Source organism: Lactuca virosa, chromosome 1 (genome assembly GCF_052849685.1).
Source record: "Lactuca virosa cultivar CGN04683 chromosome 1, Lactuca_virosa_CGN04683_v6, whole genome shotgun sequence".
In the NCBI taxonomy this organism is placed as follows: domain Eukaryota; kingdom Viridiplantae; phylum Streptophyta; class Magnoliopsida; order Asterales; family Asteraceae; genus Lactuca; species Lactuca virosa.
The window spans coordinates 32332862-32356664 of NC_136426.1; the positions used below are offsets into that span (position 1 = coordinate 32332862).

General features: G+C 34.2%; 1 protein-coding gene across 1 annotated transcript; it reads left to right on the plus strand.

Moving 5' to 3' along the window:
* Window positions 1-7150: 7150 nt before the first annotated feature.
* Window positions 7151-11880, plus strand: LOC145164369 (transcription factor bHLH110-like). Its single transcript, XM_079083111.1, has 7 exons — window positions 7151-8067; window positions 8257-8968; window positions 9272-9406; window positions 9532-9597; window positions 10345-10410; window positions 11210-11269; window positions 11531-11880. The coding sequence occupies exons 1-7, from the start codon at window positions 7967-7969 to the stop codon at window positions 11654-11656; spliced, it is 1266 nt and encodes a 421-aa protein (XP_078939237.1). The 5' UTR covers window positions 7151-7966; the 3' UTR covers window positions 11657-11880.
* The last annotated feature ends 11923 nt before the right edge of the window (window positions 11881-23803 follow it).

Here is a 23803-nt window from a genome sequence, read left to right on the forward strand (position 1 = left end):
ACCACTAACAGATAACTTTGCACCTTGTAAATAGTTTTCCCCATCTAAGGATACCACCTCTTTCACATTATTTTTTAGTATAAAGCTTCATAAACTTCATGTAAAGTACGAGATTTGCGAATACAAATAATTGTATCCATTAGGGTTGAGTAGGAGCTTGGAAAAGAACATAAAAGAATCCAACCAAGATCCTCATCATCATACTTAATTTCCAAAGTCATCAAATTATATACAATCTCTTCGAAATCCACAATGTGGTTTATTAGATTACCTCCGTCTTGAAGTTTTTGTAGGAAAAGAGTTTACTTTAAATACATCTTACTCGTTAGATCTTTCTTCATGGATATTGATTAAAGCTTTGACCAAACGACAGTCATGGTTATTTTATTCTATACTTATGGGAAAATATTATTGTGGAGGTGTGACTGGATTTGTGTCAAGGCTTTATGATCCTTCTTTTTTCATTGAGAGTCCAAGTATCTTGAGTTTTTTCTCCAAAAGAATCTAATGCATCGTCATAATCTTCTTGAGCCAAAAGGTCTCACATCATCACTTACCAAAGTGAAAACTGAGTGTCACGATCCAAAGGAGGATAGTTTTCACCTTAGCTAGCCATGGAGTAATTGATGTTTTAATGGCTTTAAAATGATAAAACAATTGGCTAATATATGGATTAAAATTGATCAAATGAGATGGTATATATATTTGTTTTGAATAAAAAGGCTAATGTGGATTTTGGAAGAAAAGGGTTCATGAGTTGGTATTAGGGTTTTAGAGAAATCGTATATTAGGCTTTCTAAAAAATGCTTTATTTGTTGGAAGAAATGTTTCAAGAGTATCGATGTTTTGGATTAAAGCTAATGGTATAAAAACCTTCAAGATGTCGACTCTATTGGCTTGGTATAATTGGATTAAAATTGAAAGTGGTCATACCTGGAATTGATATTAGTTTATGGAAGTATAAGGTTGTAGATACGGTATCGACAATCAACATTGGAAGAAAATGGCCAAGGAAAAACACTTTACCTTTCAAGAAAAAAAATGACACATATGTTCCTGGGTTCTTTACCGTTCTGATACCACTTGTTAAGATAAAAAGGTAAACCACAATCACATTAACAAAAGATTTATAGTGGAAAATCCTAAAGAACTGGTAACAACCACTATGAAAGAACTCTATATTAACCATTCATCTCCTCCGTGATGGGATCATAGTGATTGTAACGTCCCAATTTTAATAATAAATTTTTCATTTTTAATTTAAGATAAATACCCATTTTCATAAAGTTATAATCAAGATAAAACCATTGTTCATAAACCATCGTCTCAAAATAAGAGTAATAAAGAAACATTGTGAAAAACTCAAATCATAAACTGGTGATGTGTGAGTGTACAATCACACATTCTCCTTCCTATGATCCAAAGGATTGCCTTACAGCATTTAATCCACAACTATAAGCACAAAGCTTAGTGAGTTTCCCAAAATACCATATACAACAACATACATACAATGCATACAAATAAAGGTCTTCAGCATGAAGTTGGTCCATCCCTTGGCCTTCGACATAAATTTGGTCCGACCCTTTGGCCTTCAGCTTAATGTTGGGCCACCCCTAGCCTTAAACATAAAGCTGGTCAGCCGCAAGTTTCTTGGCCTTCAGTATAAAGCTGGACCGTCATCAACTCACAACATGATATATCGACATATTGATTTGCATCAAACAATTGAACATCAAGAACCCTAGGAGTACTCTACTATTTTCGAAATTCACAAAGGGATTAGTGTTTACATACCTTTTGATTATTGTGGTAAATAATCAAACAATTCCTTGTTGAACAAGCTTTAGAAAGCAAGCATCAGAAATCTCATGCCTCTGATGGCTCACACCCAAAACCCTAGAATGATGAGGAGAGAGAAGGAGGAGAAAGAAATTTTGTTCCTAATAATCTTAGGAATGTCATGAACGAAAATTGATGGCCTTGGGGTCCTATTTATAGTTTAGGTAACTTGCAGGAAAAACAAGATTTGAATTGATTAAATAATATATTTAATCTTAATTCAAATCATTTCCTTTTATGCAACCAGAAGGCTTCTAGAAACCCTAAAAAGACTCCTAATTTCTTTCACCCCTTGGATGATATAAGAATTGCTTCTTGTGTTCAACTATTGAAAAATTACAATTCACCCATTACACCTTTAATTAATTCCAATTAATCCCAAATTAATTCCAGATTAATTCTGATTAATAATTAATTAGTTGTAATTGATTTCTTATTAATTTATTAACCATATAAATTAACAAATCAATTATTTAACTATTGATCTCATGTTAATTTATTAATCACATAACAAATTAACATATCAATTATCTATTCTCAATTAATATATTAATTAGATAATATATATTAACAAAATATTTGTCACACCCCCGAACCAGACGGCAGAAACGTCTGGGGGCTTGCGCGTGACTTCATCTTGTAATATCATCACAATTGTATATAATTGAAACAAGACAACATCATCATCATGCATATCAAATACAACCAACATTGTTTACATCAAGTACAATATTACATGTTCAAAATATTTAATGTATGTTGATAACAAAATATAACAAATTCCACCATTTACTGCTAACCTTTCTTCTTAACGATTCCCTGAGAATACAAGTTATTTTGAAAAACGTCAACATATATAATGTTGGTGAGTTCATAAGCATATTTGAATGAAAGTTTCGAATTGTTTGTAAACACCAGAAAATCCGATATTTTCTGAAAATGGTTTGAACGTGATGTATCAAAATCAAGTATTAATGCATGTGTGTTTCCTGTATTTGGAATGTATAAAATGTAATCCAGATAAAACCCTGTATTTTTTTGTAGTACGTAAAAGATATTGTTTAACGGTTATTACCCCAGAAAATCCGATATTTTCTGTTTATAAAGTGTTGTGGTCTCAACCCCAAGACCGAATGACAGTATATGTATGTTTTTGTATCCACAAGATTTTATAGGTATTCTATAAAATTATGTTGGAGAGGATTTCTAAGTGAGCCGTTTTAACCATACTTGATTTTTGACGAGTTCGTCTGTCGTGGCGTTCTTAGACGTCGGTTTGATTGACGGTAAGGTTTGTCACCCTAGACTGGCCTAGTCTAGCTGTAGCGAACAGCTCAGGTGTGGGGAGTCACCCCGTATAGATCTATACACAAACTTTCGCTCTCCCTCCAGGAGACTCTGGTTATAAATACAGGCTACGATCATACACTCTAGAGGTGTCAACCGACAAGTCTCACTAGATCGTTTATTGTTTTCACTCGAGTATTGATTTACGCCATGTATAATGTTTTCGTATATATAGTTAAGATTTGCAAAGCCCAGAAAATAAGTATATAAAAATGTATAAGGCCCACCAGACATGTAAGGGAGCAGCTATGGTCCACTAAGCATGTGATGTATAGACTGGGCCCAATAAGCATGTTAATGGGTCATAAAGGCCCAATTTTACATGTAATAGACATATTAGGCCCAACAAACATGTAATTGGGCCACAAAGGCCCAAATAGACATGTAATGAACATGTTAGGCCCAATATTAACAAAATTAACGTTTATGGTCCAAATATACAAACGTGAATATTGTTGGCCCATTTTATAGAACTTGACACTTTTGGCCCAAAATATATAAAATATTATTCTTTTGGCTCATTATTGTAAAGATTTATATTTTCAGCCCATTTTTAAATAAAATGACACTTTTCGACTTAGGTTTTATAAAAATGATGTTTTCGGCCCTTTTATTATGAGAATTTACATTTTCAGCCCATTTTTGATAAAAATGACAATTTCAGCCCAAATTTTATAAAAATAACATTTTTGGCCCAAATTCGAGGAAAGTGACAGTTTCAGCCCCTATATCCGTAAATTCACATTTTTTACTCAAATTTGTATAGAATGACATTTTAGTCCACAAAAACCAAAAGTTTTACACTTTAAGCCCAAGAAAACCGTAAGGCCCATTTTATGGCCCATTATGCCAAAATTTTCACTTTTAGCCCCTTGGAAACTATGAATATTATAAAAACCCATTTTTTATGTAAATGAGACCATTTTAGCCCTTGTAAAAACCGTATATGGCATAGAAGTCTCAATCTTTTGTTTATTAGTTATAAATAGTCCTCTTTCTAGAGTTGTTTAGTTTCTTATGGATCTTCACATATTTAGCATATTTATCCTTATAGTAAGTTGTATAAAGTGTTGTAGTTTCGAAATATTGTCTAGATCTATGAATTTCTTTACACAAATACATAGATCTAACACATAGCAACTTGTATTCTCCCCCAAAACAATGTAAAACTAAAATCAAGGGGGTATGAACTCACTTTGGGGATTGGATTCGGTTTGATGAAGAGATTGAAGAAGATCTCGACTTTAGCAAGCCTCTTGAAGAGGTTTTCGAACTTGGATGGTTCTAAGAAACATGATCCACAAAAATATGGGTGTAAGAGGAGTGATTTAAGTGTAAAGATGTGGTAATTCAACTTAGGTTTGTAAGATCTTACCTAGGATGATGATCTTGATGAAAAACCCTCTTGAAGACACCCACAAACTTGCGAAAATATGGAGGAGAGGGAGGAGTTCTTAGAGAGAGTTTGAAGTAGTTTGAAATGAGAAATGGAGGTGGGGTGGTGGGAGTCTCGGCCGAGAGCAATAAGAGAAGAGAGAGAGAGAGATGTTGAGGTGATGTTTGCATGGAAAACCACCATGCAAACATGAGGTGTCACAATCACAAAATCTCCCCTTTTCCCTTTTTTTACACATATATGCATAAATATCTCTATTGGGCCGAGATTTGGGCCAAAGGAATAAGAATGAAATGATTTGGGCCCAACCTTGGCCTTGTTCGAATTTTAAGAAGTCTATCCATATTTTTCGGCCCATTGGGCCTTTATGAAGGTTCACGGCCCAATATGGTAAAAAGGAATGGGTTTATGGCCCATTAGGGTTAATTAAATCATTTATGACCCATCATGGCCCATTGGAGGTAGAATGAATCATTCTAGGCCCAAATGGCCCAAAATGTTATAGATTGATGAATTGGGTCCAATTAGAACCCAATTAGGATTTCTTGGGCCCAATATAGTCGAATTGATGATTTATTGGTCCCTTAGGCCCAATAAGAGAATCCTAGTCCATAATGAACTTGAACCGGGATTCCTAGGGCTTCCAACCCTTATTTGAACATATGAGATGTATTTGAATGAGCATAGAGTATGATATTCATTTAGAGTACAAGTCATTACACTAGATGAATGTTTACATGAGAATAGAATTTCCTAGCTAAAATGCTAGTTGTGACAATATTTCTCTCTCTCTCTCTCTCTCTCTCTCTCTCCTAATATCATTTTTAGTTATTTCTAGTTATGAGCGCAACCTAAAAGGACTTTTCTTGTATTTTTAAGTTTATACCAATTTAGTTATGAGCTTAGACACATTAATCCAACACATATGACACCGCGACTTTCATTTAAATCATCGCGCTGTGACCAGCCTCAGGGTCAGGTCGTGAATTCGACAAATTCTCAATTAAAAGATTTAAATGAAGTGCATATCGGGTATCAAGAAGACGGTTGTTACAATTGAGGTGAGGAATTCCACACAAGAGGTCCAGGGTTCAAACCCAAATGGATAATTACACCCCAGCAAGCCACAAAATATTGCTAGTTATCCACAATTGACCTCCCATGTGAGCCGTATAGCAAGTTTAAGTGGGACACTCAAATAGTTCGGTACAACATTTTTGTATTAACCTTTTGTATCGAACGAGTTACAACAGGCTTAAACATTTTTATAAAACAAGAAAAAAGATGATTCTAAAATATAACATCTAAAATCCCTTTATATAGGAGAATATATATTACTCTTAATACAACTCTAAAACTTAGATATAGATGACCAAAGTAAAAAACATAGCCTTGGGGGACAAGAAAATTAACAGGTAGCAATGCCCTTTAGTGGAACTCTCTCTCTTCCTCCGATGAAAGTAAATAATTTAAACTGGCATATTATGCATGAAGGCATTCCTACTAGGCACAATCCAGATAGGAGAGGGCTAGATATTTCGTCAACTCTATGTCTGATGTGCACCAATGACCAAGAAACTAATGGCCACATCTTCGATTCTTAAGACATTGCTCTATTTTTTTCTAATACAAAATAAATTGCAATTAAATTAAAAATAAAATAGTAATGGCAATGTAGTCATTTTATGTTGGAAAAAGATACAACGTGCAAATTTAAACTAACAATGGATGAAACGTGCAAGTTTTATACAAACGAAGAACGGTCCGAATTAATTTTTGAAAATAGAGACTGGACATGTCTTTTGGCACATGTACAAGGGGCAATTCACGTAATTTACTCAAAACCTTTAATGACACTTTCTGGAATGGTCGCCATATAAAACTCTATGCGTGCATTTGTGCCCGTGGCATATATAACCAACATGTACGTTGCCATGTATAGAAGTATGTGTGAGGTACCCCATAAAACAAATCATCGACAACGTTTCTTTAGTTCAAATAGGAGAATTTGAACCCATCAATTTTAGGTTATCATAAAAATGTCAGAATCCCTTAGACAATGGTTAGGACATGGTTGTGATATTCGTCATCTTTAAGTAAACTAGTTGATCCTATGATTAATGGTAGAACATTGGAAAACTATGTGATTAATGAGTCGTTAGGCATGACTTTGTGGTGTAGAAAGAGTAATATAGTGACATCTAGCATATTAAAAGAGAGATTTTAATCATAACCCCAGATGAGATTCTTCAAAGATCTACAACGGATTTAGGGTAAAATTTACATGTTTGTATAACGGATGTGTTGTAAATCTTTTGCTTTCTTTTCCTCTTTTGCTCATAAAGGAAATTGAATAGTAATCTTGCTATTGGATTTACTCTGAAGTACAAAACACAATGAAAGTGATTGCAGTACCAGATGGAGGACCACAAACGAAGAGTACTGAGGAGTGAGGACCGACGATGAAACTAGCTATTCTTCTTTTTGTCACCAGATCTCATGTTTTAACAGAGTATATATATATATATATATACCCTACATTCCAATACCCCCTCCCCTCAATTGGTGAGCACTACTGTCCGTGTATATACATACATATAAAGTCCTATACGCATGTGGGTATCTTCAGAGAAAGAGAGAGGTCGAGCATGGGCATGGTATCATGATTGTTTATCTATGTGTTCAGACTTTTGTTGAAAGCCTTGGGATCGAAGACAAACGCTGAGATTTGTAATCATGATGTTTTTGAAACAACCATATATAATTATGTGCCTGTAATTGCAGCTTATCTATCTCCTCAACCCACCCCAAGTATAAATTGAGAGAGGGCAATTAAGAAAGAGGCATAAGAGAGATGACATAATTTATTCAGTTTGTTTACGTATAATATAATATATATCAGTGAAAATGTGTAAAAAGTTTCACTGAAAAGAGAAAATAATACCAAGATAAAAGTGAATCTTTTTGTGTTCTTTCTGAGATTATATATATATATATACATATATATGTGTGTATTCCTCTCGCTTGCTTGCTTTTTTCAAGGGTTGCTTTAGAAGAGAGCTTGAAAGAGTAAAGAGTGCAGCAGAAACCTTGAAAAAGTATGGCTAAAAGTAGGAGAGAGGTATATCCATGTCCATGTATGTCTTAATCTTTACATGTATTGATGTATGGTATGTGGGTGTCACCTGAAACCCTGTTTCGTTGAAGTTAGGGATAGATTTTTTGGTAATTTTTTGCTTTTTTGATCCCTCTCATTTAAAAAAACAAAGAAAGAAAGAAGATCTCCCTTCTTTTTTTTCCAGTTTAGTTTTAGAAAGTTGAGTAAAAAGGCGTATAGAACAGCATCAGCTGCAGTGTATCACACAGTCTATCATTCATATAATTATGGAATCTGCAAATTTTCATCACCAGCAACAACAAGAACACCACCAGCCTCTTGTGGACTCTTCTTGTTATGGACTTGCTTGGTATCAAAACCCCATCCTGTAAGTTCCTCTCTCTCTCATACACACTTAAATATCATCTTTATATTCATAGGGTTTTTAACTTTAAATAACCAATAATTTATATCTAGGGTTTTAATTCTCTTACATGCTTAAAAAAAACTATTTGGAGCACATTTTAGCTTCTTATCTATGCTAAATCACTAGATCTCATTGTACAAATTTGTGCAGTAATGGTACTAGAAACAGTACAAACTCAAGAGATATGAAGCAACACATAAATCATAGCATAGATCTCGTTCCTCCTCCCACTGTGCAAGACTTAGGATTACCCTTGAGTACGATGGAAAGTTTCATGGCTCATGAACTGCAATATCTTGCAAGAATCAAGGACGAACTCTCACTCTCGAGATCTTATCCAGGACTCTCAGAAATGATCATAAGCAGCAGCCCAACATCCAGCATCGAAGATTTACACTTACACCCATCCCCAACCTACATGTCAAAGAATGATCATCAACGGATTGGATACGACAATGATAACAATCAAGAGATATTTCTCAAAACTTTTTCAAATGGGTGCCAAATAAAAAGTGATCATCAGCATATGAATCAAATACCCTTTTTGGAGGAATCGGTGTCATATTCTGATGATACTAATAGTTGTTATAGAGGGACCTTTAGCCAGATTCTTCCAACTATAAATATTTCGAGTTTGAATCAATCATCAACACCACCATTGGCAATTTCCTCAAGCTCTTTTGATATCAACTTGCCAGCTTTAGATCCTTTTCGCTCTCCAACATTTGATGGGAGTTTTAGCTATCAACCTTCTTCCCTAAATATTCATAATCTTGGAGGCCTTTTAAAAGACAATTGTTTCTCTTATGGTCTTGACCAAATGCATCAGCCAAATCACAGCCAAGCCGTTTGTCATAGCAAGGTGAGTTTTTTTTTTTTTTTTTTTTTGTCTTATGTTCTTTTTTTTTGTCGTCAATTTATAGTTTCCCTAGCTAGTATTTTATATATTTAATATTACGTGATAAAGTCAGTCCAGAAAATAAGTACTATTCAACCTAAATTTTAGCACAGTATTCAACCTAAAATTTAGCACACATTGAATGCCTGCTGAAGAAGATGATGCATCCATCTTTACTTTGATACAGAAACTTTCCATTCTTCGCTTTAATTAAATAATCGAGAGTTTAACCTAAAATTTATACACATGGTTTAAAATTTATTGTAGGTATTACCACCCTTCATCGTCGAAACTACAGAAGCGAAAAGGTCAGCCAGCAATTATATGGATGCAAAGGTCATTAAAGCAACTCCACCCAAGAAATCAAAACTGGAGTTGCGCCCTTCTTGCGCACCCTTGAAGGTGATTTAATTTACATGCGCTTTCTACAATTAGTAATCACAAAATTGTCTTTTCTTTTTTTTTTTTTTTACTTTTATAGTTTCAAGTATCATGTATTCATGGGTGTGCGTGTTTTGGTGAATCAGGTTAGAAAGGAGAAATTAGGCGATAGAATATCTGCTCTTCAGCAAATGGTAGCACCTTTCGGCAAGGTATAGTGTTATCTTTCGTCCTCTCATAAAGTTGCTAGCTTTCTCCTTTCTTGCACTAATTAAAGAACTTTTTTTCTTAAAATTTTCTGATACTGAAATATGCTTTGCGCTTTTTCAATGGGAAATTAAAACACCATTTTGGCGACTAGAAATCGTTACAAAACATCCGTATGCTATTATTCAACGATCCATATAAATCAACTTCAGATTCAAGCTCTTTTGTTTTAATAATTACAGAAGGTTATATATATGAACTTACATTAAACCCTAACATTTCGGTTCATAACATTGACTTAGTTCCTCCTGTAATATTCTAGTTATTTCTTTCTTTTTCTTCTTCTTTTTGACAGAAACAGAAGATTTTTCTTTTTTTTTTTCTACTTCGTGATTTCATCGTTCCAAATAATTGAATAAAGTAACTGCTCCCAAAATTAAGAATAAACAATGAAAGGAGAAACTTAAACTTCAATTTTGAATTAAGCAAAAATCTTGAAGCAGTCACTTGAGTTATGGGCATCTCAATTTTCTGGGAAAAGGCACACGTCTTGCCTGAAAACGGGTTGCAGACCACCGCCCACTGTCTCTTTCTTTTCCTTCTTTTTCTTTGTTAACTCGGAACTGCTTTCTTTGATCCATACAAGCCATAGATTAATGAATTAATTAATTGTTATATTATTATCAATCAATAATTAATTAACTATGGTTTTGATAAACGTGATTGTGAGGATTTATGGGGAATATTTGCAGACAGATACTGCATCAGTGCTAATGGAAGCCATTGGATATATCAAGTTTCTGCAGAACCAAGTTGAGGTACCTATACTTAATTAATTCTTCTCTTCAAAACATTCTTCTTGGTTTCTGTTCTTCGTTAGGGCTTCCAAGCTTATTTAAACGGCAAGAAAATTTTATTAAAATAAACAAGCTATCGATGGGTAGATTGGAATCAGTGACTCGACCAATTTTTATCTCTACCATTCTTATTATTAGTCAGTTTTTCCATCCCACAAAATTTTCAACTTCAATTTATTATTTAAAAACCAAATTTGTCATCTTTTAATTAACTTCAAATATGTTATAGTTAATTAATTTCTTCCGGGTAGAAAATTTGACTACTCTTTGTGAGTATATATATATGATAATTTATATATCTATAACTCCGGGCAGAACCCTAATCTACAGAATGGATTTAAGATGATGATAATAAAACATAAACTGATGTGTCGGCTATTGAATAGTATATATATATGAAACTCAAAAAGAATATTAATTTACAATTTTATGATCTGATGATGCTGAAATTTCAGAAGTGTACCACTAGATAAAACTGAGTATGGAGCCCATACGTGCTTTTCACACAATCTTATGGCACAATGTAGGGCTCATGCTGATGCACACTCACTCTCCACCCATGAGCCTTTCTGTCTTCTGTAACTAAGAGTCTTAATTGCTAAGGATGCCATACATTTTTTCTCTACATTTTTTATTCATACACGGAAAAAAAAACATATAAACCTTAAAAGGTTTAAAAGAAATTCCAACTGACGGCATTTTTCATTGGTCTAAATTAACAATACATATGCTATAATTATAAACTCTTGATTGTTTGCAGACGTTAAGCGTGCCATACATGAACTCAACACAAAAGGTCACTAGAACATTGACACGAGGGGTAAGTAACTTTTTGGAATTTATCGAACTCAAGTGCAGGCCTATATATATGTTTAACAAACTCGGTCTATATGGCATTGTTAAACTTTTAGAAAAAACCAATTCATGAAACAAAAGTTTGTTATCATGTAGTCATGTTCTTTTAAACGATAATATGAAACAAATGAAACAAATGAAACAAGCTAGCCGTCTAACTTGAAATTTTTGAAATCAACATCAAAGAAATCAATTAGAAATGTGCTTACATATTATTACATCTCAGGATTCAAAAAAAAATGGAAATGAAGAGATGAAGAGGGATCTTAGAAGTCGAGGGTTGTGCCTAGTGCCATTATCGTGTTTGTCATATGTCACATACGGAGGTGGAAACATTTGGGCAACCCCCTAGCTAATAAGTTTGATGGGATTATTAGCTCATTATTGACTTGAGTCCTGAGTGACGAGCATATTGAGCATGGGAAATTATATATGTGGCTTTAGATCGATTGTTTAATTTATCTCTACTTTTTTGTTAATAAAACGGAGCAGATTTGGTAGTCTTGTAAAAGATATAAACGAGGATGCACCATGTTTGATCCATATAGCCATGTATCCAATTTTTTTCTCGAACAACACTTTTTTGAGAGAATTAGCTAGAGGGTAGCTAAGAGAACGAGACAACCATGGAATTACAAAGGAACCAATCCTACCAAGGAGGGCTAGGAAAGGAAACCCTCGAAACCCAATTCAGGGGTCTATTTTTACTCGTATCCGATAGAAAGCTAAAAGAACAAAAATAGTAGCACAATGTCATCTAGTATCTTTGAAAATCATGTCATTTCGAGCATTCTGCTAGAATTAAAGCATGGTTTGGATCACCATGGTGAAGCAATGCTCTTCAAAATGACCCATATTTGAGAGAGTATTAAGTTTCATAACTATGCTCTAAGGCTCCATTTTAGGTATGTGACCAGTTAAACCGAAGCTTGAAATGTAGAGCATGTCGATAGAGCCTAGCCTATTTTTCAGTCCCAAAAACGCTTTCTAAGTGAAGTTATACACACTTTTATCTTTTTCAGGTTTTGTTATTTGGCTTGTGTTCGGCCCATGACTTTTTTCGGGTTGGCTTAATTTTTTGCTTCCTATTGAAATAGTGATGTTGTAATCTGGATGGTCATTCATCAATTTTATAAAAGTTGAATTTTTTTCTCAAAACTTTGTGATCCCCAAATCTATGATATTTATTTAGTTAATGCGGGATGATAAGAGATTATCTTGGATATTTTGAGAATCAACGGGGCTAATTTGGGTTTAGGAGTTGTACACTACATCAAGGGTTTTGAGGTGGTCTTAACTACGAAATTATATGGTCTTTGAGAGTTTCAGAACTCTTGTGCTTTTGAGGATAATAAGTTGAGGATAGATTACCGTTTTTATTCTATTATCATACAATATTTTATATGGATTGTTAACATGAGGTGTTGATGTAAGTTGGATTGGTTGATGGGGATATCATGTCCGTATCCAGCTTTTTATCATTCCCAATTTGACGTTTTGAGTTAGCTTCTTGTTAGTTGGTAATAATAGTGTTGTTTTTAAAAAAGGAAAATATCCTGCTTCTTGCTAGTTGGTGATAATAGTTTTGTTGCTCAAACAATGGAAAAACAATTTCCATCTACTGTCCACAAAGCTGAAATTTTACGTGAGGTGGAGCTAGCAAAAATGCAATCGACTAATAAGTGAGTTAAGAATTGTGAAGAACCATCATATATTTTGTTGGGTTTTTATTCAAAAATTTGTTTTAAAAACAATATTTAAGCAACGGAAGACTTGAGTATTTATTGAAAAATTATAAACTAGTTATAACAAACCATGGATCTTCTTGCAAAGTTTGAAAAGAAAACAAACACCAAAGAAGAAGAAAAGTTTAACAAATTTTGTACACTTTGGATCCTCTAAGGGAGGTTTGGAAGTTGATGGAGAATGTGAAACCTTTGAGACACCAACAAATTACGAACTTGATGTAGGATGCTAGTCCTTTTTGATGTACTCTTAAGCTTGGAAATAAAATACCCAGGTATTCTATCCAAGAGAGCAAATGCAAGCAACTTCTAGCACTTCAAACAATGCAACAGAGTAAGAATGAGAGAGGGAAAGTGATTTTTAGCCAATGCATGCAAGAGTGGATGATTCAAATGCAAGCCTCTAGTCATAATCATAAAGTAAAGTCCTTAACCATTAGGTCTTCACACTTTAATACAACCATGTCCCTATGTCATGAACATGTCTCTCTTAGGCTTAATTCATTTAATTAAACAATTGAAGAGACCATACTCTCCATCTCTTTGACTAGTTTTGGCCATGGGAAGAACAAGAAAGAACTAGTTTCAAAAATTATAAAACAAGTTTATAAAATATAAACTTTAACTTTTAGTTAAAAGACAAAAGGATTTATCTAGTCTAAAAAGGTGTGTATGACTTATTAATTCATACCATATGAAATAATATGTTACTTGTTATTATAAAATAAATATTTCCATGAAATAATATTTTTCTAATTTATTATAAGAGTTTATGAATATTTATTAAAATCAATTTCTAATAAATAATCAATTGTATCAAGTTAAATTAGCAATATCACTTTAATATGACTTTTGACCATAGTAGATCTTTCAATCTCCCACTTGTGCAAGACTCATATTAGATTGATATAGACAGTGGTGAACGTCTAGCAACATTTCACTACGATCATCAACATATGACTTTGTGCCATTATATCAACGCCCAATTCCCCATAATCCCAATGCTACAATTGGTGTATAAGGTAAGTTTTTAGTTATCTCTTTATCACAGACATCATGTTGAACATGAGATACACATCGCAATCAATCTCATATGGTGTTGAACTTTTGGTAATGCACCTTAAATGTCTAACTCTCAACACATAAGAGTAACAAATCTCATCTTAACTACATAAGCTTCTTGTATAGTTCACACCATACCTGAAAATGGATTTTATAACTGCCCACTTAAGGACCAAGATTTGACCATATCAAAGCACAACACTATCTACACTTAAGTCTCACTATGTATATCAGGTGTTAAGGATACAAAGATAGTACCTTTTAATCAAGTATCACTCATGATAACGATCCATGAGGTGATCTTGATGCGGGTCAGTTCAATACTAGTTCTATGACAAGTACCTATGAAACTTGGTTACAACCACTTGCCTACTTTCATCTAGTGAAATTCAACCAATCCAATTCATATTAGTCTTACTTCATAATTGCTCTTACAATTATAACCGGCTATAAACGTTTTGTCACACCCCCAAACCGAAACAGCGGAAACGTTCGGGGGCGGAGGACATCATGTATAGTATCACAACAATTGAATCATAGTAATCGAAGTAACAACAACCATTATATTGATAATATAGTGTTTATATTGTATTTGAATCACATATGATTGACTCCAAAAGTAAATAGCAACACGAGACTTGAAACTACTATGCTCCGTCATCTGGCACCCTGTACGTGTACTTGTCTACTAGTGACCTGAGAATACAAATGGTTTTGAAAGTGTCAACATTAAAGTTGGTGAGTTCATAAGCATTTGTATTTGGAAAGTATGTCCTTTGTTCCTTGAAAATCTTGGTTTGTTCTTCCAGAAAATACTATATTTTCTGATGTAATGAAATGTATGTTCTGCTGCTTCGAACTTATAAAGTGATGTATTATTGTTGTGTATGTATGCAACTTTGTTTGTATGTATGCCCCTAGTTAACGTTCTTTCGGAAAAGTATGTTTTGTACTAAAAAGTAGAAATTGTGCTTGTAATTAATGATCCTGGTTGTACTTGTACTTAGATTGTAAATTATATCAGTGTACTTGGTGCTAGAAAATAGTGAGTTTCAGTAGTGTCAAATAGTAGTGTATGTACTGTAGTAGTGTTTGTAGTATCCATAGTGTCTGCAATAGTGCTTGGAATCCATCATATGTAATGTAGAGTAGTGTACTGTAGTGTCTGTAATAGTGCCTGGAATCCACCAGAAGTTGTGTAAAATAGTGTACTGTAGTGTCTGTAATAGTGCCTGGAATCCACCAGATGTAGTGTAGAGTGGTGTATTGTAGTGTATGTAATAGTGCCTGGAATCCACCAGATGTAGTGTAGATTAGATCTAATATTAAAATAAATCTTTGAAGTAGTATTAATCCCGTAAACCTTACCATACTAATATGACCTAGTGGCCCCTACGACGTTCTTCAGGCGTCGGGATTTTATGACATTTGTCACCCCCAGGCATGCCTGCCTAACTGTAGCTAGCAGTTTGAGTGTGGGATTGTCAGTCTCATATAGATCTATACACAAATCTCACGCTCTCCATCCGGGAGACCCTGGTTATAATTTATAGGACTTGAACTTGTACCCCGGTGGGTACCCGAAGTAGGGCCTCACAACCCTGTATTAACTAGTTTATGTGTAGTGTTATAGTGTTCTCTTGTAATTGAAATTGTATGTATTACTTTGTAGTGTAAAATAATTATACTTAAATAATTATTTTAGTAGTGTATCCTTGTAGTAGTGAAATAGAGTAGTGTTCCATAAACTATACCTATTATAGTTTATATACTTGTTTCTGTGTAGTGTCCTTGAACTTCGTAAAATAATGTTACGTTTTCCCAAAACTCTACTTTTAGTAGTTGTATGTATATTATAATGTGTTTCTTGAACTAAGTAAAATAGTGTATTGGTTCACAAACTATGCCTATTATAGCTTAAATGTATGACTGGTATGCAATGAAAGTCTTAGTAATTTAACAGTTTGAATAACACCATAAAACGATAAGATAGGTACCCTTTTGCTCGACATGTTACAAAAGGGTTAAAACTTTATTTAGATAAGATTATATGCATATATGCAGAAGGCATATATATAAATATGTACTTTGGGAAATAAAAGTATAAAACATTTGTAGTAGTTTGAAGTACAATTTAAAATAGTTTGAATCAGCTGAAACGACTTGATATGCTTTAAAATTGTTTAAAATCTTTTGAAAGTTAACCCAAAATTATTTTGTGTTTTACTTGTATCCCCCCCCCCCCCTAAAACATTGGAAAAATAGTGAAAACGTAGGGGAATGAACTCACCTCAAATGTGCGTTAACTTGAATTGACGAGTTGTAGAGACGATCCCCGGGTAAGCGTACGCGCGAATAACGTTATCCTAAAATAATTATATTCGGCGTCGTATTTAAATTAATAATAATATTAATTTAAGTAAAAGCGTTAAATAATTATTTAATTAGGTAAAGAATGCTTACAAATTAAATAGGAATTGTTTGGGATGTTGCAAAAGGGTTCACGGTTGAATAAAATGGGTTTACGGTTGGAAGAAAATGAGTTCACGGTTGGATCATGTGAACTCATGAAGATTTGAAGATATGATGAATGTTCTTGGGGAAATGGTTGAAGATTTGAAGATTCTGGGCGTAATCTCTTGAAGATTGAAAGGAAATGGAGCGGTTCACGGTTGAAGATTGAGAGAATTTTGGAAGTGGTTCACGGTTGAGAAATGAGGAAATGAATTGATTCAGGGTGTAAACATATATATATATATATATATATATATATATATATATATAGGAGGTGTTTACGGTTGAAATGGTATTGGGCTTTAGTAAACGTTTCATAAATGGGCTTGAATTGGGGTTTTCAGCTCAATAAGAGGGGTTCACGATCATAAAGCAACCGTGAACACCCTTTGGTTCCAATTCCTAAACCGTGAACAACCTTAAGGAGTTGAGCTTGGACCGTGAACTACCTTTGTGAATTAACCTAGGTCGTAAACCCTTTGTTCTAAAAGCTATTGGACCGTGAACTCTTTATCTCTTATCCCTTTAGGCCGTGAATATCAAGTTTTAATTACTTTTCGGCCGTGAACATAATTTCCTTTACTTGATTTGGCCGTAAACACATACATGGGGTATTATTTATGGTTTAAACCCTCATCTTTTGCCAAGTGTTGGATTATACCTTCCTAACTTAGCTTAGGTTTCAATTCCTACTTCTTTGTTAGCTTTATAAACAAGCCCTAAGGCTATAAAGGACACCATGCAATCAAGATTGCAATGTGGTTTACACTGGTACTTGGTTAGGGTTTAGACCATGCTAGGTCTAAAATTTGGAGTTGTGACATTATCCCCCCGTTAAAGGGAATTTCGTCCCGAAATTAACTCCTAAATGGTTACTCATGACCCGGGGAGAGAGGTGGGTACTTCTGTCCCATGATCTTTTTGTTCCCAAGTGAATTATGATCCCCGCTCGACATTCCGGCGGATCTTCACTGTTGGGTCTGCTGTTCTGATCAGTGGAGGGCGTGTGGGTTTGACTTACTTGTCTATGTTTATCCAACTGGTAGGATGTCCACTTGTAGTTATGGGAAGCTTTTGTCCTGCAGTGCATGGTAGGACTCATACTTGGTCCATCCCTCATCGCCTGGAGTATACAAGTCGTATATAATTAAGATTTATAAGACGGTCGGATGGGTGACTTTGCCCCAAGTCCACAACCAGACAAGGAACAGGAGATAGGGCGGAAACACACATCCTAATTTTGTAACATCTTAATTATATACCACCCTCGCGTATGCACCCAACAGTGATAGATTAACCGTATTTGTCCTTAGCCTCTGTGCTTGAACTTGACTTGCTGCATATGTGATATTCCCGAAAGGTCTGCTGGGAATAATTCGGGAAGGTTACGGAAGGATATAATACCCTTCGCATGAGTACTTCGGGGGATTGAAACGAGAGACGATTTTAAGGTCAGTGTCGTGTTTGTCGTTAAGAGTGACGAGAGTTTCGTTGGTTGGTCAATTAGAGCGAAGTGTCATTTGGTAGTACGCGTGATTGGTATGGTGAGGACCAAGCCAATCTAGGTCGGATGACGTCGTCGGAATTTCTAATTGACACACGTTTTAAGTTGATTCGGAAGAGTGTTGGTCAAAGCGATAGTGCACCTTAGGTGTACATTTCTAGTGTTTTCAGTTCTATCCCTGTTATTACTATTGCAAGCATTTTGTACTGCATTATGCGAGTAATAACAGTATAAGTGTTCCGATGGATGGTATTGATACTTAATATTATGATCCCCACCAGGTCCATCTATAATCGCTTGTTGTCTACAAGTGATACATAATTAAGGCTGAGAAGACAGTAGACTGAGTGACTCTGCCCTAACTCCACAACCAGACAAGGAACAGGAAATAAGGCGGAATCACGCACTCTAAGTCTATAGGTTCTTAATTATATATGACTCTAATGTTTACACTAAGCCATTATAGCTTACCTGTAAGGACATTTAATTTTATATGAACGATGTGCTCTGTTTGGACGAGGAAGCAGTTTACGGTTAAGATCTGGTTGGTAACAGTTTTCGCAAAAATTAAAGTTTTATAAATATCTTTATTTGGAAGACGTACCGTTGTTCTCAGGTGGTTCCAGGATGGTCTCTCCTGCGGTAATCATCAGCACTCTTCCATCCTTGTCGGAGTTTCTTATCATTGGACAATCTATCTTGAAGTGTCCAGTTTTGCCACACCTGTAACAGGCCTGGCTTACTCCGTCGTATGGGACCTGGGAGGTTGGTCGTGTTGGTGCCCTGCAGAAACGGATAGTGTGCCCCTTCCTGTTGCAGTTCTTGCAATGCATCTCCCGGCATACTCCCTTGTGATGGAAATTACACTTATTACATTTCGGGAGGGTTCCAGCATATCGACTGACAGGGGCTGGAGTGACAGTTGTAGTGGCAGATGCTGAGGCAGATGTTGTGACTGTTGTTGTGACTGCAGGGACAGACATGGGTTGTTGTCTCTTGGTAAGACCTTGAGTCGAGTATTTCCCTTTCTTGTCCCAGAATTTACGTTTCTTGTTCTTAGGTTTACGGTCTGAGGTGTCTTGGTCAGTAGACACTCGCTGGTGCCCTTGATTGTTACCGTGATTAGTATTGTCGTCACCGCTTCTGCTACCGTTGGCGTTGTTAGCATTGAGTTGTGCCATGACGGCTGTCACGGTTGTTGTAACCGCAGCTTGAAAAGTAGCGGAGTCTATCTACGGAATTGGTGTCTCGCCGGTTGGCTGATTTCCTCCTTGTGAAGACATGATTCTATTGCATGGCGAGAAACGATCTCGTGAGTAGCGATGATCATTGCTAGTTGTATTCTTACAATTTATATACACATATATAAATTTCGCGCTTTGCTGAAGTATTCTCAATGTTTCTGCTAAACATTCCTGAGATGGAGTTATGGTAGTGGGTAGAAGTAGGTTCTGTACGAGTGTTAAGTTTGCCCAAGCACGCTTAACTGCGGAGTTCTGATGGGATCGAGTGCATTAGTGCTGGTATGATCGCACCCTATAGATCTATGAAGAGTCATCTTTCGACCATAAGGTTTACAAGATGAAATGGTAATAAGTATTTAGTAGGGGCTACTAGTCGAGTATGTTACAAAATGGTTAAAACTTTATTCAGATAAGATTATATGCATATATGCAGAAGGCATATATATAAATATGTACCTTGGGAAATAAAAGTATTAAACATTTGCAGTAGTTTGAAGTACAATTTAAAATAGTTTGAATCAGTTGAAACGAATTGATATGCTTTAAAACTGTTTAAAATCTTTTGAAAGTTAACCCAAAATTATTTTGTGTTTTACTTGTATTCCCCCCCCCCCTAAAACATTGGAAAAATAGTGAAAACGTAGGGGTATGAACTCACCTCAAATGTGCATTAATTTGAATTGGCGAGTTGTAGAGACGATCCCAGGTAAGCGTATGCGTGAATAACGTTATCCTAAAATAATAATATTCGGTGTCGTATTTAAATTACTAATATTATTAATTTAAATAAAATGGTTAAATAATTATTTAATTAGGTAAATAATGCTTACAAATTAAATAGGAATTATTTGGAATGTTGCAAAAGGGTTCACGGTTGAATAAAATGGGTTTACGGTTGGAAGAAAATGAGTTCACGGTTGGATCATGTGAACTCATGAAGAGTTGAAGATATGATGAATGTTCTTAGGGAAATGGTTGAAGATTTGAAGATTTTGGGCGTAATCTCTTGAAGATTGAAGGCAAATGGAGTTGTTCACGGTTGAAGATTGAGAGAATTTTGGAAGTAGTTCATGGTTGAGAAATGAGGAAATGAATTGATCAGGATGTATATATATATATATATATATATATATATATATATATATATATATATATATGAGGTGTTTACGGTTGAAATGGTATTGGGCTTTAGTGTTTACGTTTCATAAATGGGCTTGAATTGGGGTTTTCAGCCCAATAAGAGGGGTTCACGGTCATAAAGCAACCGTGAACACCCTTTGGTTCCAATTCCTAAACCGTGAACAACCTTAATGCTTTGAGCTTGGACCGTGAACTACCTTTGTGAATTAACCTAGGCCGTAAACCCTTTGTTCTAAAAGTTATTGGACCGTGAACTCTTTATCTCTTATCCCTTTAGGCCGTGAATATCAAGTTTTAATTACTTTTGGGTCGTGAACATAAGTTCCTTTACTTGATTTGGCCGTAAACACACACATGGGGTGTTATTTATGGTTTAAACCCTCATCTTTTGCCAAGTGTTGGATTATACCTTCCTAACTTAGCTTAGGTTTCAATTCCTACTTCTTTGTTAGCTCTATAAACAAGCCCTAAGGCTATAAAGGACACCATGCAATCAAGATTGCAATGTGGTTTACACTAGTACTTGGTTAGGGTTTAGACCATGCTAGGTCTAAAATTTGGAGTTGTGACACTTTTAGAATAATAAGATTATTTATGGATTAAACAGGTTAATATAGAACACAACAAGCATTAATGTGATGATCATATCCCAATATATCAAAACATTATCCAATAGTTGTTGTCACAATGTTCCAAAATCCAAATGCTAAACACAAATCAAAATCTCATTTCTAGAACAATAAAGTCTTACAACTAAAGTGTCGTCATTCATACTTAGCTCAAAAGAAGGGCTTTATTAATGGGTTGGACTAAACTTAATTTATGTGAATTCTCCGAATACTATCATCTCCATATTTGACTTTACTCTAGTTATAGTTAAATATCTTGGAGAATATGATTGGTGTTCTTTCATGACATAAAGTCTCTTAGCTTGATTAACTATACTCTCGAAGTCACAAAGATTTATTTGTGATCCTTGAATGGCAGAAATGAACATAGTTTTTCAATGAGATCATTCATCCAATCAAATTTGATTTCAACTTCTAAAGTAGTGTAGTCTTATTTTGTAGTAGATTGTGTCATTATGTTTTACTTTGACCTCATTCCAACTAAACTTACTCTTAATTCCATAATGAAGTCATAATCTAATTATAATTCATAATTATCTATATTTGTTTAGAAATCAACATCTTGTGTAGCTCTTTACATATAGATCCTTTCTAAACTAATTATCTCATATACATTCTCTTAGCTCTTCTTAAGTACTCTTAGAATGTTCTCATATAAAGCCAGTAACTTACCCATTTATCTAATTGGTATCTTATAATATGCTCATAGCATGATCATATATCAAGTCGTATGCATAATATGGCATAAATGAGGGATTCATTTTCCAATAAAATCAAATATAAATCATTTTAGCTAGTTCAAACCTATGAGCTAAGTCCTTTTGAAGCTGGCTCAAACTTAGTGTCATGTGACAACGTGAAGATCCATCCAAATGAATTTTATATCTTGATCTCTTTTAAGATATATATTGTCAATATATGCATAAGCATTTACAAGTTTTAAAATGCATTTTATCTATCTCTATAGATTTTACATTCCAAGAATATATCTTTTCCTTCCTAAGTCTTTCATCTTAGAAACACATTCTGAGTCAAAGTGAAAAGGCTTGGCATGGTCAGAATGTAATTTATCATGATTAAGTATGTCTCATTCATATAAGATTAGGAATGTCACTATGCTCACATTAGTTCTTAGTAAACACACATGTTCTATTCATTTTTATATAGAAGCATACCTTGTGGTTTTATGTTAAAATGATGATTGCTATATTGAGATGTTTACTTTATATCCACAAGTGGATATTAAGATTTACACATTTTGCTAGGATAACATGGATTAATAAAAACTCCAAGCTAATCTATATATATATATATATATATATATATATATATATATATATATATATATATATATATATATATATATATATTCTAGTAGATGTCTATTAAAAAAATGGTCTTTCTTGAAATCTATTTGCTATATTATATTAAGAATACGAATTTATAGTAAATAATATCATTGTTGATCTAATAATAGCAACTTGTGAAAAAGGTTTTATCATATTCAATGTCATGAGTATGATGAGGACCATAGTCAATGATATGAGTATGAGAGAATCCTTTTATAACAAGTCTTGCTTAAATGTGTATAAATATCCATGTAATGTATTCTTTCTAGAAGAATCACTTACTCCTTCTAGCCTTGCTATAGGGAGGAAGTTTAATCAAGACCATACTTGATTATTGTGCATGGATTACATCTCATGTTCATAACTCTAAGTTATTTAATAGATTCGAGATCTGACATAGCATCTTGGTAGTTGATGGATTTGTCAAAAACCATCAAAAAGAGTTCTTCAATGAGAGATTCCACATTTCTCAAGTCTTAGATGACATCTTCTATTAATGCGAACAATTTGTGTTTGTGAATAGCTATTATTCAAATTTAACAATCCCTTGTTAAAACTAATGTCAACTGTTACTACATCAGACTATGGTTCTTGAGCTTCTTTAAGTTCCATGTTCCTCCTACTTGGTCTGTCATTAGAAGTTTGCTTTCTACTAACTTAGTTTTCAGAAGAATAAGATAACTTATTCTTGGTGGGTTTGCATATAATAATCTAAGTCACATTTAGAGCATTATACAAAGATGTATCTAGTAGATGTTGGGTTTAGAATTTTTAGTCCAACATAGGCCTCTAATCCACAAAACATTTAAATAAGATAGGGATGGATCCTTTCCATACTAAATCTTATAAAGAAAATGTTTTATCTACTTATTAGTTGGTATTTGTACTCAAAGTACAATTGATAATGTTCTAGGTGTTATCCCAAGGAAATAAAAAAAGGATGACATTTCTACCGATTAGAAAGTAAATCATATCAAGTAAGATTTAATTCATCCTTTATTATCATTAATGCTTTAGATAGTTCTTACTGGTTTGTATCTCAACTTTATATTTGAAAGCTTCAACCAAGATTTCACAATTATGCTTTACCATGTAAAATATAATTATAATTATTATAGTTGTTAATAAAGTTGATTTAGTATCTTGTGCTAAATCTTAGACATTCATTAGAAAGGAAGTCATACATCACAGTGTATAACCCCTTAATAATTTATTTTCTCTACTACTTAGTGAAAATATCATTAGGAATCTTTTATATATAAATAGATTTCACATATGTCAAATAAGCTACATTATTTGCCTTCAAAGATCT